This window comes from Diuraphis noxia, unplaced genomic scaffold (assembly GCF_037042655.1).
Source record: "Diuraphis noxia isolate RWA-SAM2 unplaced genomic scaffold, SU_Dnox_SAM2 contig0003, whole genome shotgun sequence".
Taxonomy (NCBI): domain Eukaryota; kingdom Metazoa; phylum Arthropoda; class Insecta; order Hemiptera; family Aphididae; genus Diuraphis; species Diuraphis noxia.
In genome coordinates this window covers 57,406,302-57,426,402 of record NW_028301713.1, presented here as the reverse complement: position 1 = coordinate 57,426,402, position 20,101 = coordinate 57,406,302, and the positions used below count along the sequence as shown (strand labels likewise).

Sequence of the window (20,101 nt, the reverse complement as noted above, 5' to 3'; positions counted from 1 at the left end):
ATTGATAATAAAAAAATAATAAAAAGTTTTTCAATTATTTAATAATTATGTTTAATTTTTGAAAATCAATAGATCACTGGTGCAGTCTGCAATATCACGTCCCATCTGGTACTTTGTTTCGGTTTTAATAGTGTAGTGTTACAAACTGAACAGAAACAAAATGTAGAGAAAATGAAAAAATAAATAAATTAATAAACAGAAAACTACTGTAATGAGTGAAATCAAAAACAATAAATAAATAAAACATACTGCCACGTATTCATGATCACACAAACAAAACTGTGTACATTATTTTAAATGTTTAGTAGTGTATATTAACATATAAGCATGTATATGTTCATACACATATATATATATATATACACATTAATATGCGATATACTTATTTATTTAGCAGTAGTTTTTTTTTTTAAAATTATTATTTAACATTCGCACGGCTTTCTTTCTTATTTAGTTTTTTCTGCTTAGATGGTTTATCGGACAACTGAGAGCAGAATGTCAAATACAAATACGAATGCACAATGAAACACGGTGACGATCAAGTAGTTTACGAAACATAAACAAAAAGATAGCATGCTATAGAAATGTTTGTAATGATGTTGAAGAAATATGATGTGTTTTTTGTGTTTTTGTATTTATGTACATTGTACAAGCGTTTTCGGCTTTTCACAAAGAAAACTGATAACTGTAATTAATTTATTTTGTGTGTTGTGATTTAAATGTTTAGATAACCACATCGCTATGAACTCTGATGGTTACAATCGTTCTCTCAGAAAGGCTGAAACGGTGTGAAGTAAGAGTTATTTAGGACGTAAGCGATACTATTATGTTTACTAACCAAAAATTTTATTTCCTTTAAATATTTTGCCATTTCTACATTTATTTTTAATGAGAATTGTGAGAATTAAAATATAATAAAAATAATTTAATCTTTAAAAAAAAATTGAAGTTTTCTTTACAAATAATGTTATTCTTATTTTTAGTATTCAAGTTTTTTTTATACAAATAATTTAAAAGGTATATTATATTGTAATTCCCCAGAAAATGGATTTTAAGTCTCAGAAATTATATTTATCGTAAAGTATCGTCTGTTGACAAAAAAAAAAAAAAAAACGATTTACCTATAATGGTTCATAGCGTTATAGTTTTTTTTTATTTATTCAGACACAAAATATTCATTTATTTTTTTGGTTATTAGAATTGTTTGTTTTGTTGTGAGTGTGTTGAATGTGTTATTTATTTTTTGTATGTACGAGAAAAACAGAGAAAGTAAGAGCAAGCTGAACTGAACACAAACCACAAAATTCCGCAAAACATATATATTTATAATATATATAATATATTAAAAATATACATATATAATTATATATATACATAATTTTAAATATATATACATATATAATTTTAAATATATACATATATATTATATATATTATTAATTAATATTTATATATATATACTGCGTGTGATTTATTTAAATGGAAAAATCAAAATGAAAAATTCGAACTAGATTATGGTTACACAGCAATAGATGGATGTATACATACATATATGTATATATATATATATATAAATATATATTATAATATTATATGTATAAATATATACATATAAATACAAGTATAAAAAGTGTTTAAAAATATATATATAAATATATAATAATTATACATATAAGATTTAAGTGAATATATATATATATATATATATATATACGTGTATGTATGTATTATGCACATTCATATAGATATACCTATATATATATATATATGATTAAATACACACACATATATATATATAATTAATATTAAATTGTTCCTAATACGATATGTATTTATTTGTTTTTATTTTTAATATTGCCTGACCTAGTAAGGGAATAGCTTCAGATGTTTGTGGTAAGGCATCGGCTATCATGAGTGAGAATACAGACAGTGATAGGAGGATTGTCACTCCTGAAACAACATAAATGCCAAACACCACACATTCCATTAAATAATAATAATATTAATAATAACAGTAATAGTAATAATAATAATAATAATAATAATAATAATAATAATAATAATAATAATAATAATAATAATAATGATAATAATGATAATAATAATAATAATAATAATAATAATAACAATAATAATACAAAAAATAATAAAAATAAAATAACAATAATAAATATTATAGTGATAATAATAAATAATATCCCAATGGCCGATGTCGCCGAGGGTTTGTTCTATATAATAAAAAAAAATAAATAAATAAATAATAATAACAAAATTAAATCAATGATAACGTTTAGGTATAAATATAATAAGCTAACGGTGAGTTAGTTACTAAAACAAAAATAGTCAAAACTAGTGGATGAAAATTTGAGTACCTACTCATGACGACGACAAATATTAAACAGTCGATTATAATTTAGACCTAATGATTACATACTATTATAGTCTCTTGTACCTATATGTGTTGTTGATGAATACAATTCCATTTTAATACATGTGTTGTACCAATATTATATAAACAGTATACAGCGGTTGTGTTGAAATGAAATCGAAAATAAAATCGAACAAAATAGCTAACTACACGGAAACTACAAAAATACAATTATTACGTGTGTGCTCACTGGGTTTTTGTTTCTCAGGTCACTTAACATGGAGAAATATATGTTTTCGGTCGTTATTTTTTTCCATAGTTATTATTATTTTTTTATTAATAATTTCTTACGATAAGTTTTTTCTTCTGGAGACCAGGTTCGAAGGGTGAATTAAAACAATACAGTGCTGCTTATGGTATAATATTATCATATTATGATATACGTTTTATTAACTGTTTTTATAATATATTACCTATATCTTAATAGTAAACAGTAGAATATTATTATTATACAGGAAACCTATAATATAATAATAATAAATCGTATGAAATTCCAAAATAGTTTTATAGCAATTTGCATTACAAAAGTATATAATATAATATAAATAAAACCTTCCGCTTTTTAAGATGCAACGTTGTTGTTTTAAAATTGAATAGTAATGTTACATAATAATTGTATTAAGTATAAGAAAAAGTAATATTTTTACAGTGCGTATAAAAAATGATATTATTATTGCTTTGAATTGTATATTATTAACACTAATCAAGCGATCACTGACTTTGATAGAAAGCTAAAGGACTCCACACTCTAAATTTTATTATGTCCAAGTACAAAGACATTTAAAAAAATATTGTTTTTCATGTAATAAATAATAAAAAAAATATAAAATAAAAATATATAGATCGATACATGCATTATTATGGATACACGATATTTGTTTATCGATTTTGTACAATATAATATATACACACACACACACACACACACACACACACACACACACACACATACGAGTATATTTATATCTATATCTATATCTATATATATATATATATACATATTATACACACATATATAAATATAAGATTATAATAATATAATAATATAATATAATATGTATAGTGTATACGTAGGTATATAGTATATTTTATTTCGATTGCAATGTTGTATATGTTTATTGGGATCTAGTTCTTGAGAATGGAGGACTTGTGGTTCGTTGGTGATCGTGAGACGGCGGATTAAACGTGGAGGAATAATGGAAATCGTGGTGAACTAGCAAGTGGGAGGTATATTATAATAATAATGTACGAGAAAATGTACATTATCACCAGGACGATATTCAAGACTGGGTTTATTATTCTTTGAAACTACTAAATTGCATCCCCAAAGTGGCAGTTTCTGCTGTAGTCACAGCAATCGGGATATATTCAGTGTGTTAAGTGTGCACGTTTGAAAGCGCATTCTAAAGCGTATTTTCATCTATAGGTACATTTGCAAAGAGTGTGTATGGACGCGTGTGCATTGAGTGTTTGTGTGTTTGTGTGTGTGTGTGTGTGTGTGTGTGTGCGCGTGCGTGTGTTTGTGTGTAATATTCTGTATCTGTGTGCGCGTACTGTGCGTTCGTGACTTGTGTCTGTCTATGGGTGTATCCCGAGCATTACTTCACTAACGAACTATAAATCTAAAATAGGCACTAAGCGCTCTAAATGACATATTAATATAGTTTCATACATGTACGATTTAGAATATGCATTCAGTAATATTTATGTTTTTTTTTTTAACACGTGCAGTATAGGTATGCTATGATAATATCATGGTATTTATGATATTATATATACGTCAGACAAAAAGTTATCTATTTATTTAACTTTTCTCTATACCTATTATAATATATATAATATTATGTACGTATATTATATTTTTATACATGTATATTATATCTATATAATATAAAATGCATAGAAGGAAAATAAAAATATTATGTTTGGGCCGAATGAAAAAGGAAAAAACAAAAACCCGTGACCGTTCATTTGAGTTATATGTAATCATATTTTACTATGACAAATAATAAAAAAAAAAAATAATCAACAAAATAATAATAATAATAACAGCAATAATAAAAGTTGTGTTCAAACAAAGCTTTATAAGTTTAAACAAGATTGATACATGGCGAAATTTGTCTTTAAATAAAATTAGACTGTCGGTTTTCGAGCGAAACGTTGTTACGTGTTCTCACAGGATAACTTTTGTAGGCATTAGCTTTCAGTACTAGAATATGTTATTATTATCATTAACAAGCATAATATTTATCTAATATCTAATAAGCATTTATCGTATTGTTTTATTTTGGCCGTATCAAAATAATTTAAAAAAGAAAAAAATACTTGACACTATGTGAAGCCTCCAAGCAATTAGTGACCGAAACTAAAATGTTATTTTTTTTTTAAACAATAATAATATATTTCTTTTTTCTTGTATTATTGCGATGTTTATATGGTACGTGTTAAATTTGATATTTATTAATTGAAGTCCCCCGATTGTTGCACCCCTGCCATCCAAGTACAAACCCTTAAACAGGTGCAAATAATAATAATAATAATAATAATAATAATAATAAAAACAACAACAAAACAAAGAAAATAACAAACTTTTAATTTGAATATACCTATCAGTGGTAACTCAGAGGCAGGTGGCATTGTTTCGCACACCATATTTAGGAAGAATGTAAGCGATAGCAAAACCGTAACTCCTGTTCGCCAACATCAAAAAATATAAAATATTAATTATGATTTTAATAAATTATTGAAAAGAATACATATTATTTGCAAAAAAAAAAAAAAAATGTATAATATAAAATGTTATTGTTTACAACACGTTTTTGATAAGCTGAAAATGTGTATTTTGTTAATGCAATTATGGGAACCTGGTCTCCAGTTCCTCTCGAGCTATGATATTATATACTTCGAATATATAGTTTTTGATTTTTTTTTTATAATAAATTCCTTTGAGCAATAAAATCATAATAGACTTTATGTTCAAAATCGATCAAAATAATCAGCACAAACACAATTTTTTCTAGCTATAATTTTCTACAGCAACTTATATTCTTAAACCTATTGTTAGTTTTTTACTTTCAAAAATTATTTTTAAAAAGAACATTACAAAATTCACTCAAACATCTGTTTTAAGAAAAAATTATTTTTCGAGTTAACTCCTACAAAAAGTTAATGTTGTGAAATCATGATAACCGGTTTATTGGTTAACGTCCCATCATTTTGTTTGACAGCCTGCTTCAATCAATCACATTGAAATTATTTCTAAATATAAAGGTACATTTTCAAATTTCAGGTAACAAATTTGGGAAATTTTCGAAAACTTAATATTTTTTAAAACGGTTTTACATTCAACAAGTTATCAATGGTATCATCACACTATTTGATGGTATTTATGATTGATACATACAAAATGTAAAATTTGATAGAACTTGAAATTTTTTTGATAGGAAACATAAAAAAAAATGTATTAATAGTGTTCAACATTTAGGTATTAAAGTCGTGTTAAGCTTATTGTTCAATACATCGAAATGTGATTAAAAAAGTTTTGTATATTCATAAATATTTAATTATTGATTTGATATGTCATTAATAAGTTTTATGGACTTTTTATATTTCGCTGATTAATTAAATTAAAATATGTAGGGATATTATATGTAAAATAAATAATGAATCACATTTTTTAAAATCCTTCAAAATAATATTTTATATTTTGAAGCTTAAATTAAATATTGATTTTATTATTTTTTATGAATACTTGTATCATATGTAACATTGTTATATTTCAATAATACCTATATGGTATTAAGATGTTTAATTGGAGTTTATTAGTACCTATGTATAATAGATTTACACAGAAGTTAGATTATATGAAAATATAATATTTCCTGTCATTAAAAATCTACAACGTAATCATTATAAAATAAAATAATAATAATAATAATAATAAAATAATAAAAAAAAACAAAAAACATATAGAGTAAGTAATTAACATTTTTGACCTCAAATGTGTTTGTGAAAAAATACAATAATATTTTTACAATATATGTATATATATATATTTATATAAATTCATATATAATGAAAAAAATATACTCGGTGCGTTTCGATTACCAGTATGGTAGTAGTTTTGTGTGCCCTCCTTAGCCAAGTCATGTGACCACGAAAAAAAATTATTAAATATGTTATTAAAATATATGATGTATATTATATACGCAAAAATGTTCGTTTAAAACGAGTACGTATATTGTATACAAAAATGTTCAGTTGGCCGTGCGTTACCTAAAAGAGGAACTGCGTCCGAAGTAGCCGGCATTGTCTCGGCCACCATGTTTAGAAAAACGGTCAACGACAGGAGAATTGTTACACCTTTAATTAAAACATTTATATTTACACACCAAGTATGGTAGATTGACAAAACAAAATAAAATGTTAAATAAAATAATAATAATAATAATAATAACGATATCGTTTCCCCAGCCACCCACTTAATCTGAAGAAAATGTCACGTCGAACCGCGGTTATTACGATTAGTTTCGTATGGACCGGGTATAATAATAGATAGTACAACAAGTATATAGTCTTGAATTGTAACATTATATACAGACATATAAATACATATACATAATATATACATAATGAATTATAATAATAATAAAAATTATAGGTTTTATATTATATTCTGGTAGTGTCATCGGAGACGTCACCAGAATATTATAATATTTTATCATTGTCTTGTCGCGCTCGCTAAGTGTAGATACGTAAATGTGTGAGGGTGTGTTTGCTTGTGAGTGTTTGAGTTTGTGTTTGTGAATGTGCACCTGTGTATAAACGTTTGTCAGTGTATTCGTGTTTGTGTATGTATGCCTGTGTTTGAGTTAATGTATTATTGTAATATGTGAGACTCTGTACGCATGTAAGTAGGTACCTAAGGTCATTTTTTCGCCACAATCTGAGGGCAGCGTGAACCCGAGCATGGCCATAGCGGCCAGCGTTACGCTTGGTAATATCAGGTTGACGATGTAATAAACAGTTCTGCGCCGAACGAATATGGTAAAAGTGATATCCACGTACGGATTTGGACAACAAGAGTAGTTTTTCAAGCTCCTCGCGGCTCTCAAGTCTGTAAAAAACTGATTTAAAAAAAAAAAAACAAAAAAAAAGACAAAAAACGAAACAAACAAAATAGAGGTAAGTCCACCACGAAAATCGTTTGGTTCGAAACGTCCCAAAAATATGTGAAATATACACAGTACACTCGTATGCACACATATACACTTAAAAACCGAAGCGATTATGAGGAGAGAATAAATTATGATATGCACAAATATTGTGTGATGTATATGTGTGTGCGAGTGTTAATAACAATTTTTTTCGCTACATCGCGAAAATTCCGTCTCTCTCGTACACTTTCCACTACCTCCTTCGATTTAATAAACGCATAAAATACTACGTTATTTTACTACACGATTAGATATTTATTTGTTCACTGTTTTGAAATGCAGTGGTTGGAAATGAGTAGGGTAAATCGAAATTAGCGAGAAGTTTGGAGTGTGCGAAGAGAATGATTAGGCACTTTCCCTGGTAAAATCCTGAAATGATTTCTTGTAATAAACGTTTTTATCTTGAAACACCCCATTAAATGAATTGCAATTTATCGTCATAACAATTTAATAATAATTGTTACTGCTGTTATAGTTTGATATCGTTACATTACAAGCCGACAGATCAAAATGTTTAATTTATATACGACTGCAATTTCAGACACATTAGGGCGTCATTGGAAGAACTTGTTGTCGTTTAAATAATCAATAATTTAATAATAATATCCAGAGCTTGCTAATGTACCATGAAATATAAACAATGAAATCGATATAAATATAGACATTTCTGGTGTGTTTGTCCAAATGACAATAGTCCTGAATCCTGAATGGCAATTTTTGAAATTACGTACTCGAGTACCTACTCTATATTACATGAATGCAGCGTTCAGATGAGTGTGTGCACTATGCATATAATATATATTTAATGCAATACACATATAAATATATAATATAATAATATTATTAGTTATCATCTTAAAACGTGATTATCGGAAACGAGCTTGGTAAATTGAAATTAGTCAGAGTACATATTAAATATTTTATACACTGGTAAGTTTCTATCTACATGTAGTATAATATATCAGACTGCAGTAAACAAAAGCATGAAAAAAATCATCTTAAATATTAATAATAAATCAAGTCCAAAAAGAATTAGTTATAGAAAGACGATTTTCGGTTTTTTTCTTTTAATGACGTGCTTAACAATGTGAAAAAGTTATTAATTCGATTTTAGTTGATTGCGCGTCACTATTGTATAAAATATGACAATAAACGTTTGTAATTATGTAAAACAAAAACCTGAAGGTCATGGTTTTGGTTGACCTCGATTAATACCTATTGAAAAGCACTTGATGCATATTGAGAATTGCAAACATTTACTTAAGGTAGGTACCTGATCAAAAGGACACAACTTTCAATGTCAGTCCAACCACTTAATCTGTTACGAATAAAGTTTCGAAAAGTAAATGTTTATTTATAAGTGGTTTGCCGAGAGAGACGTTAAAATAGCTGAAAAAAGTAAGTACATGTTATTTAATAAATTTATAAATTTAATAATATCGTGTTATTATATTAACACGTAATAATACATTGTTTAATTTTATTGGTACAGGTAGTTATTTATGGTCCTGAACCGTTGATAATATAATGGTGACTCATTACATTACTATTAGTCACTATAGTTATATGCTATTATGTTACACTTAAAACTAAAAACCCCTATATTATGTCACAAATAATAAATGGTATTGCACGACAGGAGACACTCTGACATGTAGTAAAAAAATACAAATAGCTATTTTATTATCATATTAATACGATTATTAATTTAATTTTGTTTACCTAGAGATAGTTTTTCGCCACAGTCCGGCGGGAGAGTAAATCCTAGTACTGCCATAGACGCAATCAACACGCACGGGACTATCAGGTTGAAAAAGTAATACAAGGTGCGCCTTCTAATTAGGATGGAAAACGTTATGTCTATGTACGGTTCGGGGCAGCAACTGTAGTAGATCACATTGCGCTTTCCGGGAACGCCTGCCAAAAGGAAGAGTTATGTGTGAAGGAAAGTGATTATTATTTAAAAAAAAAATTAAACGAACATATTAATTATTGTTATAATATTATAATCGTTGTATTCACAACATGGAGTTATTAAACGCACTGGACCGTCACCGATTTTTGGGCACTAGCTATAATCAGAGAAGGGCTTTATTCGAATAATTTTTTATTAAGATGATTAATTAGATAAAATTGTATTAGAATAAATTATTATTCGAATGAATTTTTCACAATTATTCTACAAATATTGAGCTCCATACAAAAATGTATAGATAGAGTAGACATTTAGATATTATATGGGAAATTTGCGTGTTTAAAATTATCAACCAAAATTTAATTAATTAAGTAAACGAAAATTAATCGAATAATATTTTATTCGAATAAATCGTTGTGAAAATTATTCAAATAATTAGCTTTGAAAATTATTCGAATCATATTGTTTTTAAATTTTTTATTTGAATATATATTTATTTGATTAATTATCTAGATAAAATTTTGCTCAACTCTGGCTATAATTATATCAATCGTCGAAACGCTGACAGGTGGAAATATAATTTATTTATTTTTCATGTAAATTTTATACAATGTGATTTTCCTTTTTCTCATATGGTATGTCTTTTTTTGGACATCCTGCCAATACTTAAGCAATTATTCAATCAGGCCGGTATATTGTCTACGCAGATTTCAATTGGTTTTTGTCGATTCTGTCCATCGTTTGTTTTCATTTTTGATATTCATGAATTATGACTATTAATAAAAACATATTAAAAGCTCATTTTAGGAAAATAGTTTCACGGAAACTCCAAAGGTTGAGAATGGTTCGAACAACATTAAAAAAAGACGATTTGCGTATTTATTTTCCATAAAAAATCAGATTGTTATTAATTACTTTAGTTGTTGACACTCAAGAATTTTTTGATTTTCTTGGAATGACATTTCGTATAAACACCATATATTTTGAAACACGGAAGCATAAATTTATAAAAGTGATTGAAAAGTTATTACCTGTATCTCGTTTACTCTTGTATAGTAGTTAGAGTGCTGAGTATCGACGATTTCAAACATTAACCACTAAATGCTCAATCACGATTTACAATTTTAATACTAGCTGTTTTGTATGTCAAATATTGACGTAAAATTGTTTTTTACGCAATGTACTCGTAAAATATAAATAAGAGATATTTCGATCGTAAATAATCAATTTAAAAAATGATATATATATATATATATATAGACGAATTTACAACTATTTTCAGAAGCCAAAAAATTGTTTGTACCTATTCATCTTGATTATAATCAATAAAACAGAAATTGCATTTAATATTAATCATAGTCGTAGTGAAGTGAATTTTGGGGAAATAAATTTGATCTTGAGAATGGGTTGGTTACAAGCGTAGAATAACATAAATGACAAACAATGAAAATCGTACCATCAAAAAAATACGTTTGTGCCTATGTGAAATTAAATATTTACTAATAATTCATAAATATTAAACTAATATCACATGGTACATTAAATGCTAATAATAATAGATAGCTCAGACGGTCCAGGCGTTAAATATTTTCATTTACAGCAGTAATATTTATTGTTTTGTGATTTAACTGATTTTCAAGTGAATCAATACTTTTGTGGTAACAAAAACACATTAAAAAACAACAATTGTGTGTAAAAACGTCATTTTTATAAATATATTATAATATCACAATAGTTTTAGAGGTGAAAAATATAAATGAGGTGATCCATTAATTTCATTTTACACGATACTAAATATTAGACGATTACAATTTAAGTTGTCTAAACCATTACAATATGCATAATGTTCCACAATAAAAGAGTTTGTAAAAATGTAACTATTACATATTGAAATTAAATTAATCTTTACTATTTTAATAGCAAACATATCGAATTTTCCAACATATTAATTATCTAGTTACATTTTAAATTAAATAATATGATTTTTGTTTGGAATCTAGTTAATTTTAAAACAAGTAATACATAATTAACAAAAACTGGTCGAGTATTAGTAAAACCATGAACAAATAAGTTTATTAAGAACTAAACTAGTTATCACAATAATTACTGTAAATATTAGCATAATATTAAGTTTTTATTATAATGGATCACCGTATTATATTTTAATATAGAACTACATACATACTAGCTAGTAGCACACACATCAAAGTTTTTGAACTAGTTTTCGATGCAATGATTATTAAAATTATATTAACATGCAAAAAAACTAAGAAACAAAATAATGTACATTAAACCAAACGTGTGTTCAGATGTATTTATCTAATGTGTTATTTTAATTTTACATCAATGCTATATTTTATGACAAAGTTTTCAAAAATGTAAAATACGTTCAAAAGAATAAACTAATTGAGTACCTAAACTGTTTACGTGTTTATGTAACTGTCATACAAATAACGTAGTGTTATTTATCAATTCAATTTGACGAAGACTATAATAATGATTCTAAGTGACGAATTCAAAAACTATAATATATTGTTTAAAAACAAATTGTATATTTTAATTATTAATTAATGAAAATTGATTAATTGTAATGATAGTTATGATATAATGTTAATAAAAAAATAATATCATGTTAGATATGTTATAAAATCTATGAATAAAAGTATTGTTTGAAGAACAAATTAATAATATAACAGTTTAATTTTTAAGTACAGAAAATAATTGATTTCAAATGTACCTAATTTTATCATATGAAAAATAAAATTTTGAACTTAATTGAATTATTCGATATATCTGGTCAAAGAAAATAACTAGTAACTATATTATTAAAAACCAGAAAAATCGGAATTAAGGGACTTCAGAGAATGCGAATTATCACATATTGAATTCGCCACTAACATCGTGTTTAATACTCGTGTATTATCTATCTATACCATGCTTTTTAAATCGATGTGATTTAGTGCGAATTTGAAATGGTATTTTATATATCTTTTTTTTTATAAAATTTTGAATTTTGGATTAGATATATTTAAAAAATATTTTAATCATTGTTATATTACTAAATATTTTGTTCAGGATATTTGGGATCCGAGGAAAATGTGTTCTATATCTAAGGATATATTCAGAAAGTATTCGCATTGAATAATGTTTGGTCAATACATTTTTAACGAATAATATTTTATGTTTATTTTATTTTCATTTTGTTACTACCTTATCTTCACTTGAAGAGTATAAATAAAATGGAACGATGCTTCGTTGTAGGCTGAAATTCAAATGAATACGTTTTTATCCGTGTCATTTATTATTAAAATTTATAATACTATAGAGTGATAGTAAAATAGTTCTATTAATTTAAATATAATGATTTGAAGATAGTAATTGGATTTGGTTTGAAAATGATCGAAAGCGGATTAATTTTTGTTTTTTGAATACATTCGTATATTGAAAATAAAATAAATGATACTGTTAAGATCTGGAATAATATTTTTACATATACCAAGTTAGTTATGTACCTATACCTAAAGTATTTGCAATAGAATTCCTGTAAAAGTACAATAGGTAGATACTGTTAGTAGCCTAATTACATTTGTTCTTTATCATAAAGCCTAAAACTATATTGTGCTTTGATTCATATCGTATGGTCTATTTTATAAGATAGATTCTTCATTATATTATATTTAATGGAAAATTATTTATGTCAAAGTATCAGATCTAAACATTTATAATAAAATATGTAAAGGGTAGGTAACTGAAACTCAAGAAACATATTATCATAAATTTTGAATATCGTATTTACGTAAGATATTATATACGATTATAATACAATTAACATTCTAACAACTTTATGGTGAAATTATGACTTTTTTAATCCCCAATCATACATGTAATGATCATATATTAATATTATTGAATTAAATTGTAGATTAAGTAAGTATTTTTTCAAGTATTTCAATAGGTGCACGAAATTATAAACATTGTATTGTACACTTGTACATTAACAAAAATATTTTATTGATTGTAAAGGATATAATTTGATTTTTTTTAAATTTGTTAATAATATAAACATTGATAAAAATATTTTGAAAATCAAATTAATGTATTTTATTAAAGATTTTCAGTACACCCAAATAATAATTATTCATTCGTCTGAATATGAATGAATGCGATTTGTCTAAAATTGTTGTATTTTAATGACTACATTAATAATATATATTATGTAATATATATCTAAGTGATGCTATAATAAACGAATTTTATAGGCTAATTATTAATGTTCTACCTAGATGAAATGTACCTACATATTAGAAAACTATAAAAACAAAACTAATTAATTATGGTTTGTATGTATGTACATGTATAATTATATTATATTATGGGTTTTTTGAGAGAAATTTAAATACAAGATATTTTAGTGCATAGGATAATTATACCATCAAAAATGAAATTATTTATTTACTAAATAATTATTAGTATAATAATCTCTATTAGTATATTAGTCTCTCAAAAAACCACAAGTAGACCTAAAATGACATATTAGTAAAAAATCTGAAATTATGAAAATAAAAATAAACGAAAGCTGTCAGAAATGAAAAAAAATGATTTTTTAAAACGAACGGTTATTTGTTTGCTCACCAAGCAGGTCCCATTCACCGTTAGTAATAAAACCACTGATGTCTCCTCCGTGATCATCTTGGAGTTGAAGGTCAAGCTGAAATACACAATTCAAAACGGTTTTATTGAAAAAAATACATAGATGTACTAAAATGCACGATAATATATATTATAATTATTAAATTATTTGTATGATTTATGAAAATTCTTCGGCTTGTTGAAAAAACTGAACTATAATTAGAAAATCAATCATGTATACTGAACCAAATTTAAAAAATACACCAATAATGTATGAGTATTGCATATAGTTCAGGTTATATTGTATATGTGTATTTGCCATATGTGTGAAAATAAAAATAAAAACTTTTAGTTATCTGAGTATTATAGTGACGTGCGTAGTTATTGTTTCACGTTTTCACACTGTATTTGAATAACAATATGATATTTTTGATCATAATTGTATGAATTAAAAATTAAAAAAATTTTCAATAAACACACGACGCACAATAATAGTCTATTAAAGTTACGAGTTGCGATCATATGATAATAATCCGGTTAATTCGGCGATAAAGTGAAGTTTGATGAAAATAATAATATTATTTCGTTGGACAAAATAAACAAAACCTCGCGAAATTGTTTCGGTGAAAAATGATTTACCTAAAAATATTATGTTATTAGAGTAAAGTTTCACACTTTCGCGTTAGCTGTGCAGTCGAGTTTACCTGAAATCCGTCGTATGTCCAGCTGCCAAATTTCATATCACATTTTTGATCATCGAAGGGGAACCACGTAATATCGATCTTGCACGTGCTCTTGAATATCCCCGGTGGTATGAACACACAGCTACCATTGCTGTTGACCACCACGTTGGTTGCGTACGTGCCGTCGAAACCTTCATCAGCGCTAAACACACACAATTCAAAAACGATTTACACATTGTTGTGATCATATGATAATTAGTAATAATTTTACATAGGTATAGGTAGTTATTGATTTTTCAACGAGAATTTATAATTTTAAATTTCGTGGGAAAAATGTGTGCCTATTTGTTTATTATAGGTGGAAATAATTGGTTAATCAACTGCCATGTATTCATATAATGTTTTATTTTTTAACATACAACAATATAATATGTCTCAGGTTTATTGGTGAGTAGAGGTTATTTGGATGTTCAACAATTATTTTTTATTGCGATTCAATAAGTTTAAAAATATATATTTTTCCAATTATAGGGATTTTGAGTATTAATTATCCGGCTATATTCTTAACACCGTTTGGTGGAATGTCAGACACTATTTTTAAGTACCTATATGTAACATCCCACACACATAAAATACATTGATTAAATTTGTAAATTTACTCTAATAATTTGTGTATTAATATCCATCCTAATCCCTCTAAATTATTTAAGTGATATTTTTTCATATGATGATAAAATTTTTCATTTTCGTCGTCGTTTTATAAAATATCAGAAAAACTAGTGAATACATTATATTTTATTGTCAAATCACAATAATTGAAACTTATTAGATGTTAGACTAACTATAGTGTTTCTTCTCCTATTATATTTATCAATCATAATTTTAGTCGCATTTCAGTAAGTATTATATTTATTAATATGATATACACGGTTATTTAAAACGCGTACGGCCATTCGTCAGAATCACCCAATAAGCTGCTTATCTTAATTTATTTACCAATTATTTACTATTTAAAATTTGTCATACTTCAATTTATAGTTATGTCTAAACCAGTGATTGCATATTGATTCGATGTTGACTATATGTCTATAATAATATTATGATGTGACGTGACAGGGAGGAAGGAGTAGTTACACTATCGGCTACTACGCTCTCATGATCCACCGGCCCACCGCTGATTAATTATTTAATCAGTCGATTGACGACTAATATTCATTTTAAATTATTGCTTTTATTTTTTTCTAACCATGTTTTAGTCTGAGATATACAAACTTAAAGTATGTTGTAAATTGTAATTGATGGATGCCGTTGAAATGAATTATTTTGTCACTTTTATTATGTGAATCAGAAATACATAATAACATAAGTGGGTGATTGAGTTTTTCAGTAATTTTTGCAGCACACCACTTTCATAGTATTTTTTACATTGTATAATTTCTTACCAAAATATTTCAATTTCACTCGAACTTTTTTAAATTGTATAGTTATACAGTTCGCACTCATATCAGAAAACTTCCCTATGGTTTTGGAATGATTTATTTTAACTCATATTATTTCAATGGCTTGTTGTTCCATTTTGTTAGGTCAGATTTATACATGTTATATATACATATCTGCATCCGCTATAATATACTTAACTATCTACACTCGGTTGGTTTTCCAACTTTATCGTATTAATTTCTCCCTTATCTTTTATGTCCTTTACGTTTTGTCATACTAGTAAATATACAGTTTTGTTTGGAACTTTTACAATGCTGTATTCTTATTATGAATACAAGTTATTCTCTCAAGAATCACCCTATAAATCGACAATCAAGATCCTGTTCAACTAACTGGTACTGTGGTTTATGACTCTATTACACGAAAATCAAGATAAAAAAATAATCCTTTTTCGACTTTTTTTTAAACTTAAATCACAGAAAATTATTTATTTTTCTGTATAATTGGTTTGAATCTTAACTCAAATGTTCGTAATAAACTGAAAACTAAATACTCCGAATTTTTCGATTTTTACATTAGGCGTATGATGTACAGTGCAAAAGATCGTAGGCATACTCGTGCTGCTCAGCATTTATAATCCATAAATATTATTAAACTATTTGGGATACAATTCAAAATTCGTATGCATCATTCTTCAACAAATTCCACTTTTCTTCAAACCACTCCCACACAGAAACCATCAAAGTATAGTTGTCCACATTCCATTTGACTCATTCTACACAGTGTAATCCTTTAAAATGCTACCCGAGTGTACAAAATTAGACTATATGACATAAGTACAGAAAGTACAAAATTGATCTATCGTTTGTGCCAAAATGTGTAGGACATAAGCGCCAATCTAATATTTTATATACCTGTTGTGATTCCGTTTTCAACGAAATTTAAAATAGGTTGATTTCTTTTTCTACCAAAAAAAAATGTATATAATAAATTTAAAATAATAAAATAATGATATACAATTTTTTTATACAATTAATTAATATAATAATAAATTATTCTTCTTCTTCATCAGCTTAGCGGTCCATTCAGGACCATCGCTGCCATCAAAATCTCTCTCCACCTTTTTTTCTCTGATATGCTGTTTCTAACGTTACGTCTTGGTCTATCATTTCTATATCTTTGGCAACTTACGTCAATCCATCGGGTTTTGGGCCGTCCTAGGGGTCTCGTTTTATTTATTTTATTGATAAGTACATTTTGTGTATTCAGTTTAATTATTATGAAACAAGATTATTATATTGTTTTGCAATAAATTATTATATTATAATAAATTACTAAATTATAACTTTACTTTTCGATATTGTTCTATGAACAAAAATATTAACAAAATAATTAATTGATTGACTTAAATAATAATTAACGAACTTACTATAGGCACCTATACATTTTTCTTCCTCATTATTTATTTTTACATGATAATCGATGATGACATCATATTTAAAACAAACACTCCTACTTGATTGGCAAGGATATGTTGCTTTACACGAATAAGAAGGAAATCCTTGCTTTACTGAAATATGTTAAATACTCGCACCGAAAATTCCATATTTTTATCAATTTGATCAGTAGTGAAAAATTGAGTTGTTAATTTTTTCAAACATTTTCTACCGAACCATCCTTTAAGTAAACCATATTTTGTTCCAAGTTTATGCAATCCTTTTTTAAAATTATTATTTAAGCCAATCAATTAATTATTTTTTAGTATTTTTTTTATTGAACAATATAAAAAAAGTATGGTTATAAACGCTTATAGTGTAGTTATAAATTATAATATTATGATTATACCTGTAATATAATATAATTATTTTATTTTTTTTTTTTAATGATCAAAGTACATCGACAACTGGGCCATTAGTAATATAATTATTTATTGTAATATAACATAACAATCTTGTTTCATAATAATTACATGAAGTACACAATATAGATAGGTATTGACCATTTCATGAAATGGATATCTAAATAATTTATTCTAATCAAAATTCACAATATGGACGAATTTGACGATCTGTATATCCAGTCCATGAAATGAGTGATTTCACTATGTGGATGCGATGTACATAATATGCAAATCAATAAAAATGTAATATCTATTAACTCTATTCACCATAAAACACAAGTACCTAGGATTTTGGCGCTTATGTACCATACGACTTTTTTCCTTATTTCATTTTGACGGTTGTGTCTTTCACCAAAAAACTATAACGATAAGCTGTGTAATTTATAATTACGCATTGTCACGAACACTCGCTGGCTATTAGATTTTATAATATACTGTGCTTATAACACTGTATTAACTTAAAAATGTATGACGTGTACAATGAATATATGCCACATATATGTAGGTGTAAACATTAATATGAGGTGTACTGACCTATTATACATGAGCATATCTGGTTTCCATATCTTATGCGGTGGTATTCTCAAATCCTTTACACCACCATAGTCACTGTCGTTCCACCTGAGGTTGACGTCGTTCCACTCCTAAATTTAAATTAAAAACGTTTTAATGATATATTTATTAATTAAGTAACGTATGTATATATAGTGCATACTTTTAATTTTAAAAACACATAACCTTTGTAATTATAAATAATATTATATTAAAATTTATAATTGTATAGTTTTTAAACATGATGAAATGAACAATGATTAATAATATTATGCGAATCGTTAGTTTATACTATAATATTATATAGAGGTTAGTCATTTTTTGCTATAAAGCTATTTAAAGATGTAGCTCTGTGAGGCATTATATTTAGCAAAATTAACGATACCAAGAATATTACTAAAAGATTACGAGGAGTTCTTGGAATTAATTATAATATTTATAGGATAGAATAATTTTAACTGTAGGTTTCAAATTTTGCTATTTCCTTTTTAGAAAGCAAAGAATTTAAAGGTGTTAAAATAAAACACTATAAATTAATACATGTATATGTAATTCTGAAAAAAAAATATTTCTTGAAATTTAATGTTGTGATCAACAGTGGCTTAGAAGGATGAAAGAAATTCAAAGATATTATTTTCATAAAAAAATGTACCTAATCATAGTATAGAAATACTAATGATGTAAAAAAAATAGGTTGATCTATAATAAAATTTTTTTTATCGTTAACGAAATAGCAATTATCTGTTATTTAGGTCCCTAGTTAAATATCAATTTATTTGAATGAAATATTTTATCATGTTTTTAACTGTTCAGCAAAATATTTTTAAATAGATAAGGAAAAACAAAATGTTTTTAGATCAGATACATATTTTGTATTTTTTTTTTTTGTTATAAAATAATATATATTGGATTTACTATTGTTGTTTTGGTAAGTAAGTTATGATAATATTGTTGTAGAAAATGTATCGAAAAATGGAAGTAATTGATTAAAATACAATAAGAAAAACCTCTTTGGCTATAATTTACATTTTTTTGTGAAACACGAAGAGGATGAATAATCGGGTCTACATTTTACAAAATTATTTTTTAATATCACTTGAAAAAATGAGAGAGAGTTTTTATTTTAAATTTTTTAAACAAGTTTTTTTTGAACTACCTTTATATAATATATAAATATAATACACAGCTAAACTTTATACATTAAAAAGGGTTAAGTGATTCATGATAATACAGGTGTTGATGTATATTTCAAATTATGTTTTCTCGTGTGACAAATTGCATTTTAATACTTTGTAAAAAACAAACAAATATAAATTGAACGTTCTTGTTCGTTTATTTT

At 26.0% G+C, this 20,101-nt stretch overlaps 1 protein-coding gene across 5 annotated transcripts in view; it reads right to left on the bottom strand.

Annotated features, from left to right (window-relative positions):
- Positions 1-20,101, bottom strand: part of LOC107163598 (neuronal acetylcholine receptor subunit alpha-7-like) — a 77,794-nt gene that overhangs the window by 10,769 nt on the left and 46,924 nt on the right. The window contains exons 4-9 of one of the 5 annotated variants that reach the window (XM_089223946.1): positions 18,745-18,854; positions 14,892-15,072; positions 14,191-14,266; positions 9,366-9,560; positions 7,349-7,543; positions 5,034-5,117 (exon numbers count right to left, since the gene is read on the bottom strand). In XM_089223946.1, the coding sequence (XP_089080072.1) occupies positions 5,034-5,117; positions 7,349-7,543; positions 9,366-9,560; positions 14,191-14,266; positions 14,892-15,072; positions 18,745-18,854 (841 nt within the window). Of the gene's footprint in view, positions 1-1,862; positions 1,950-5,033; positions 5,118-6,702; positions 6,790-7,348; positions 7,544-9,365; positions 9,561-14,190; positions 14,267-14,891; positions 15,073-18,744; positions 18,855-20,101 lie in introns of all 5 variants that reach the window. The other 4 variants (XM_089223945.1, XM_089223949.1, XM_089223948.1 and 1 more) reach the window with 4 other exon arrangements.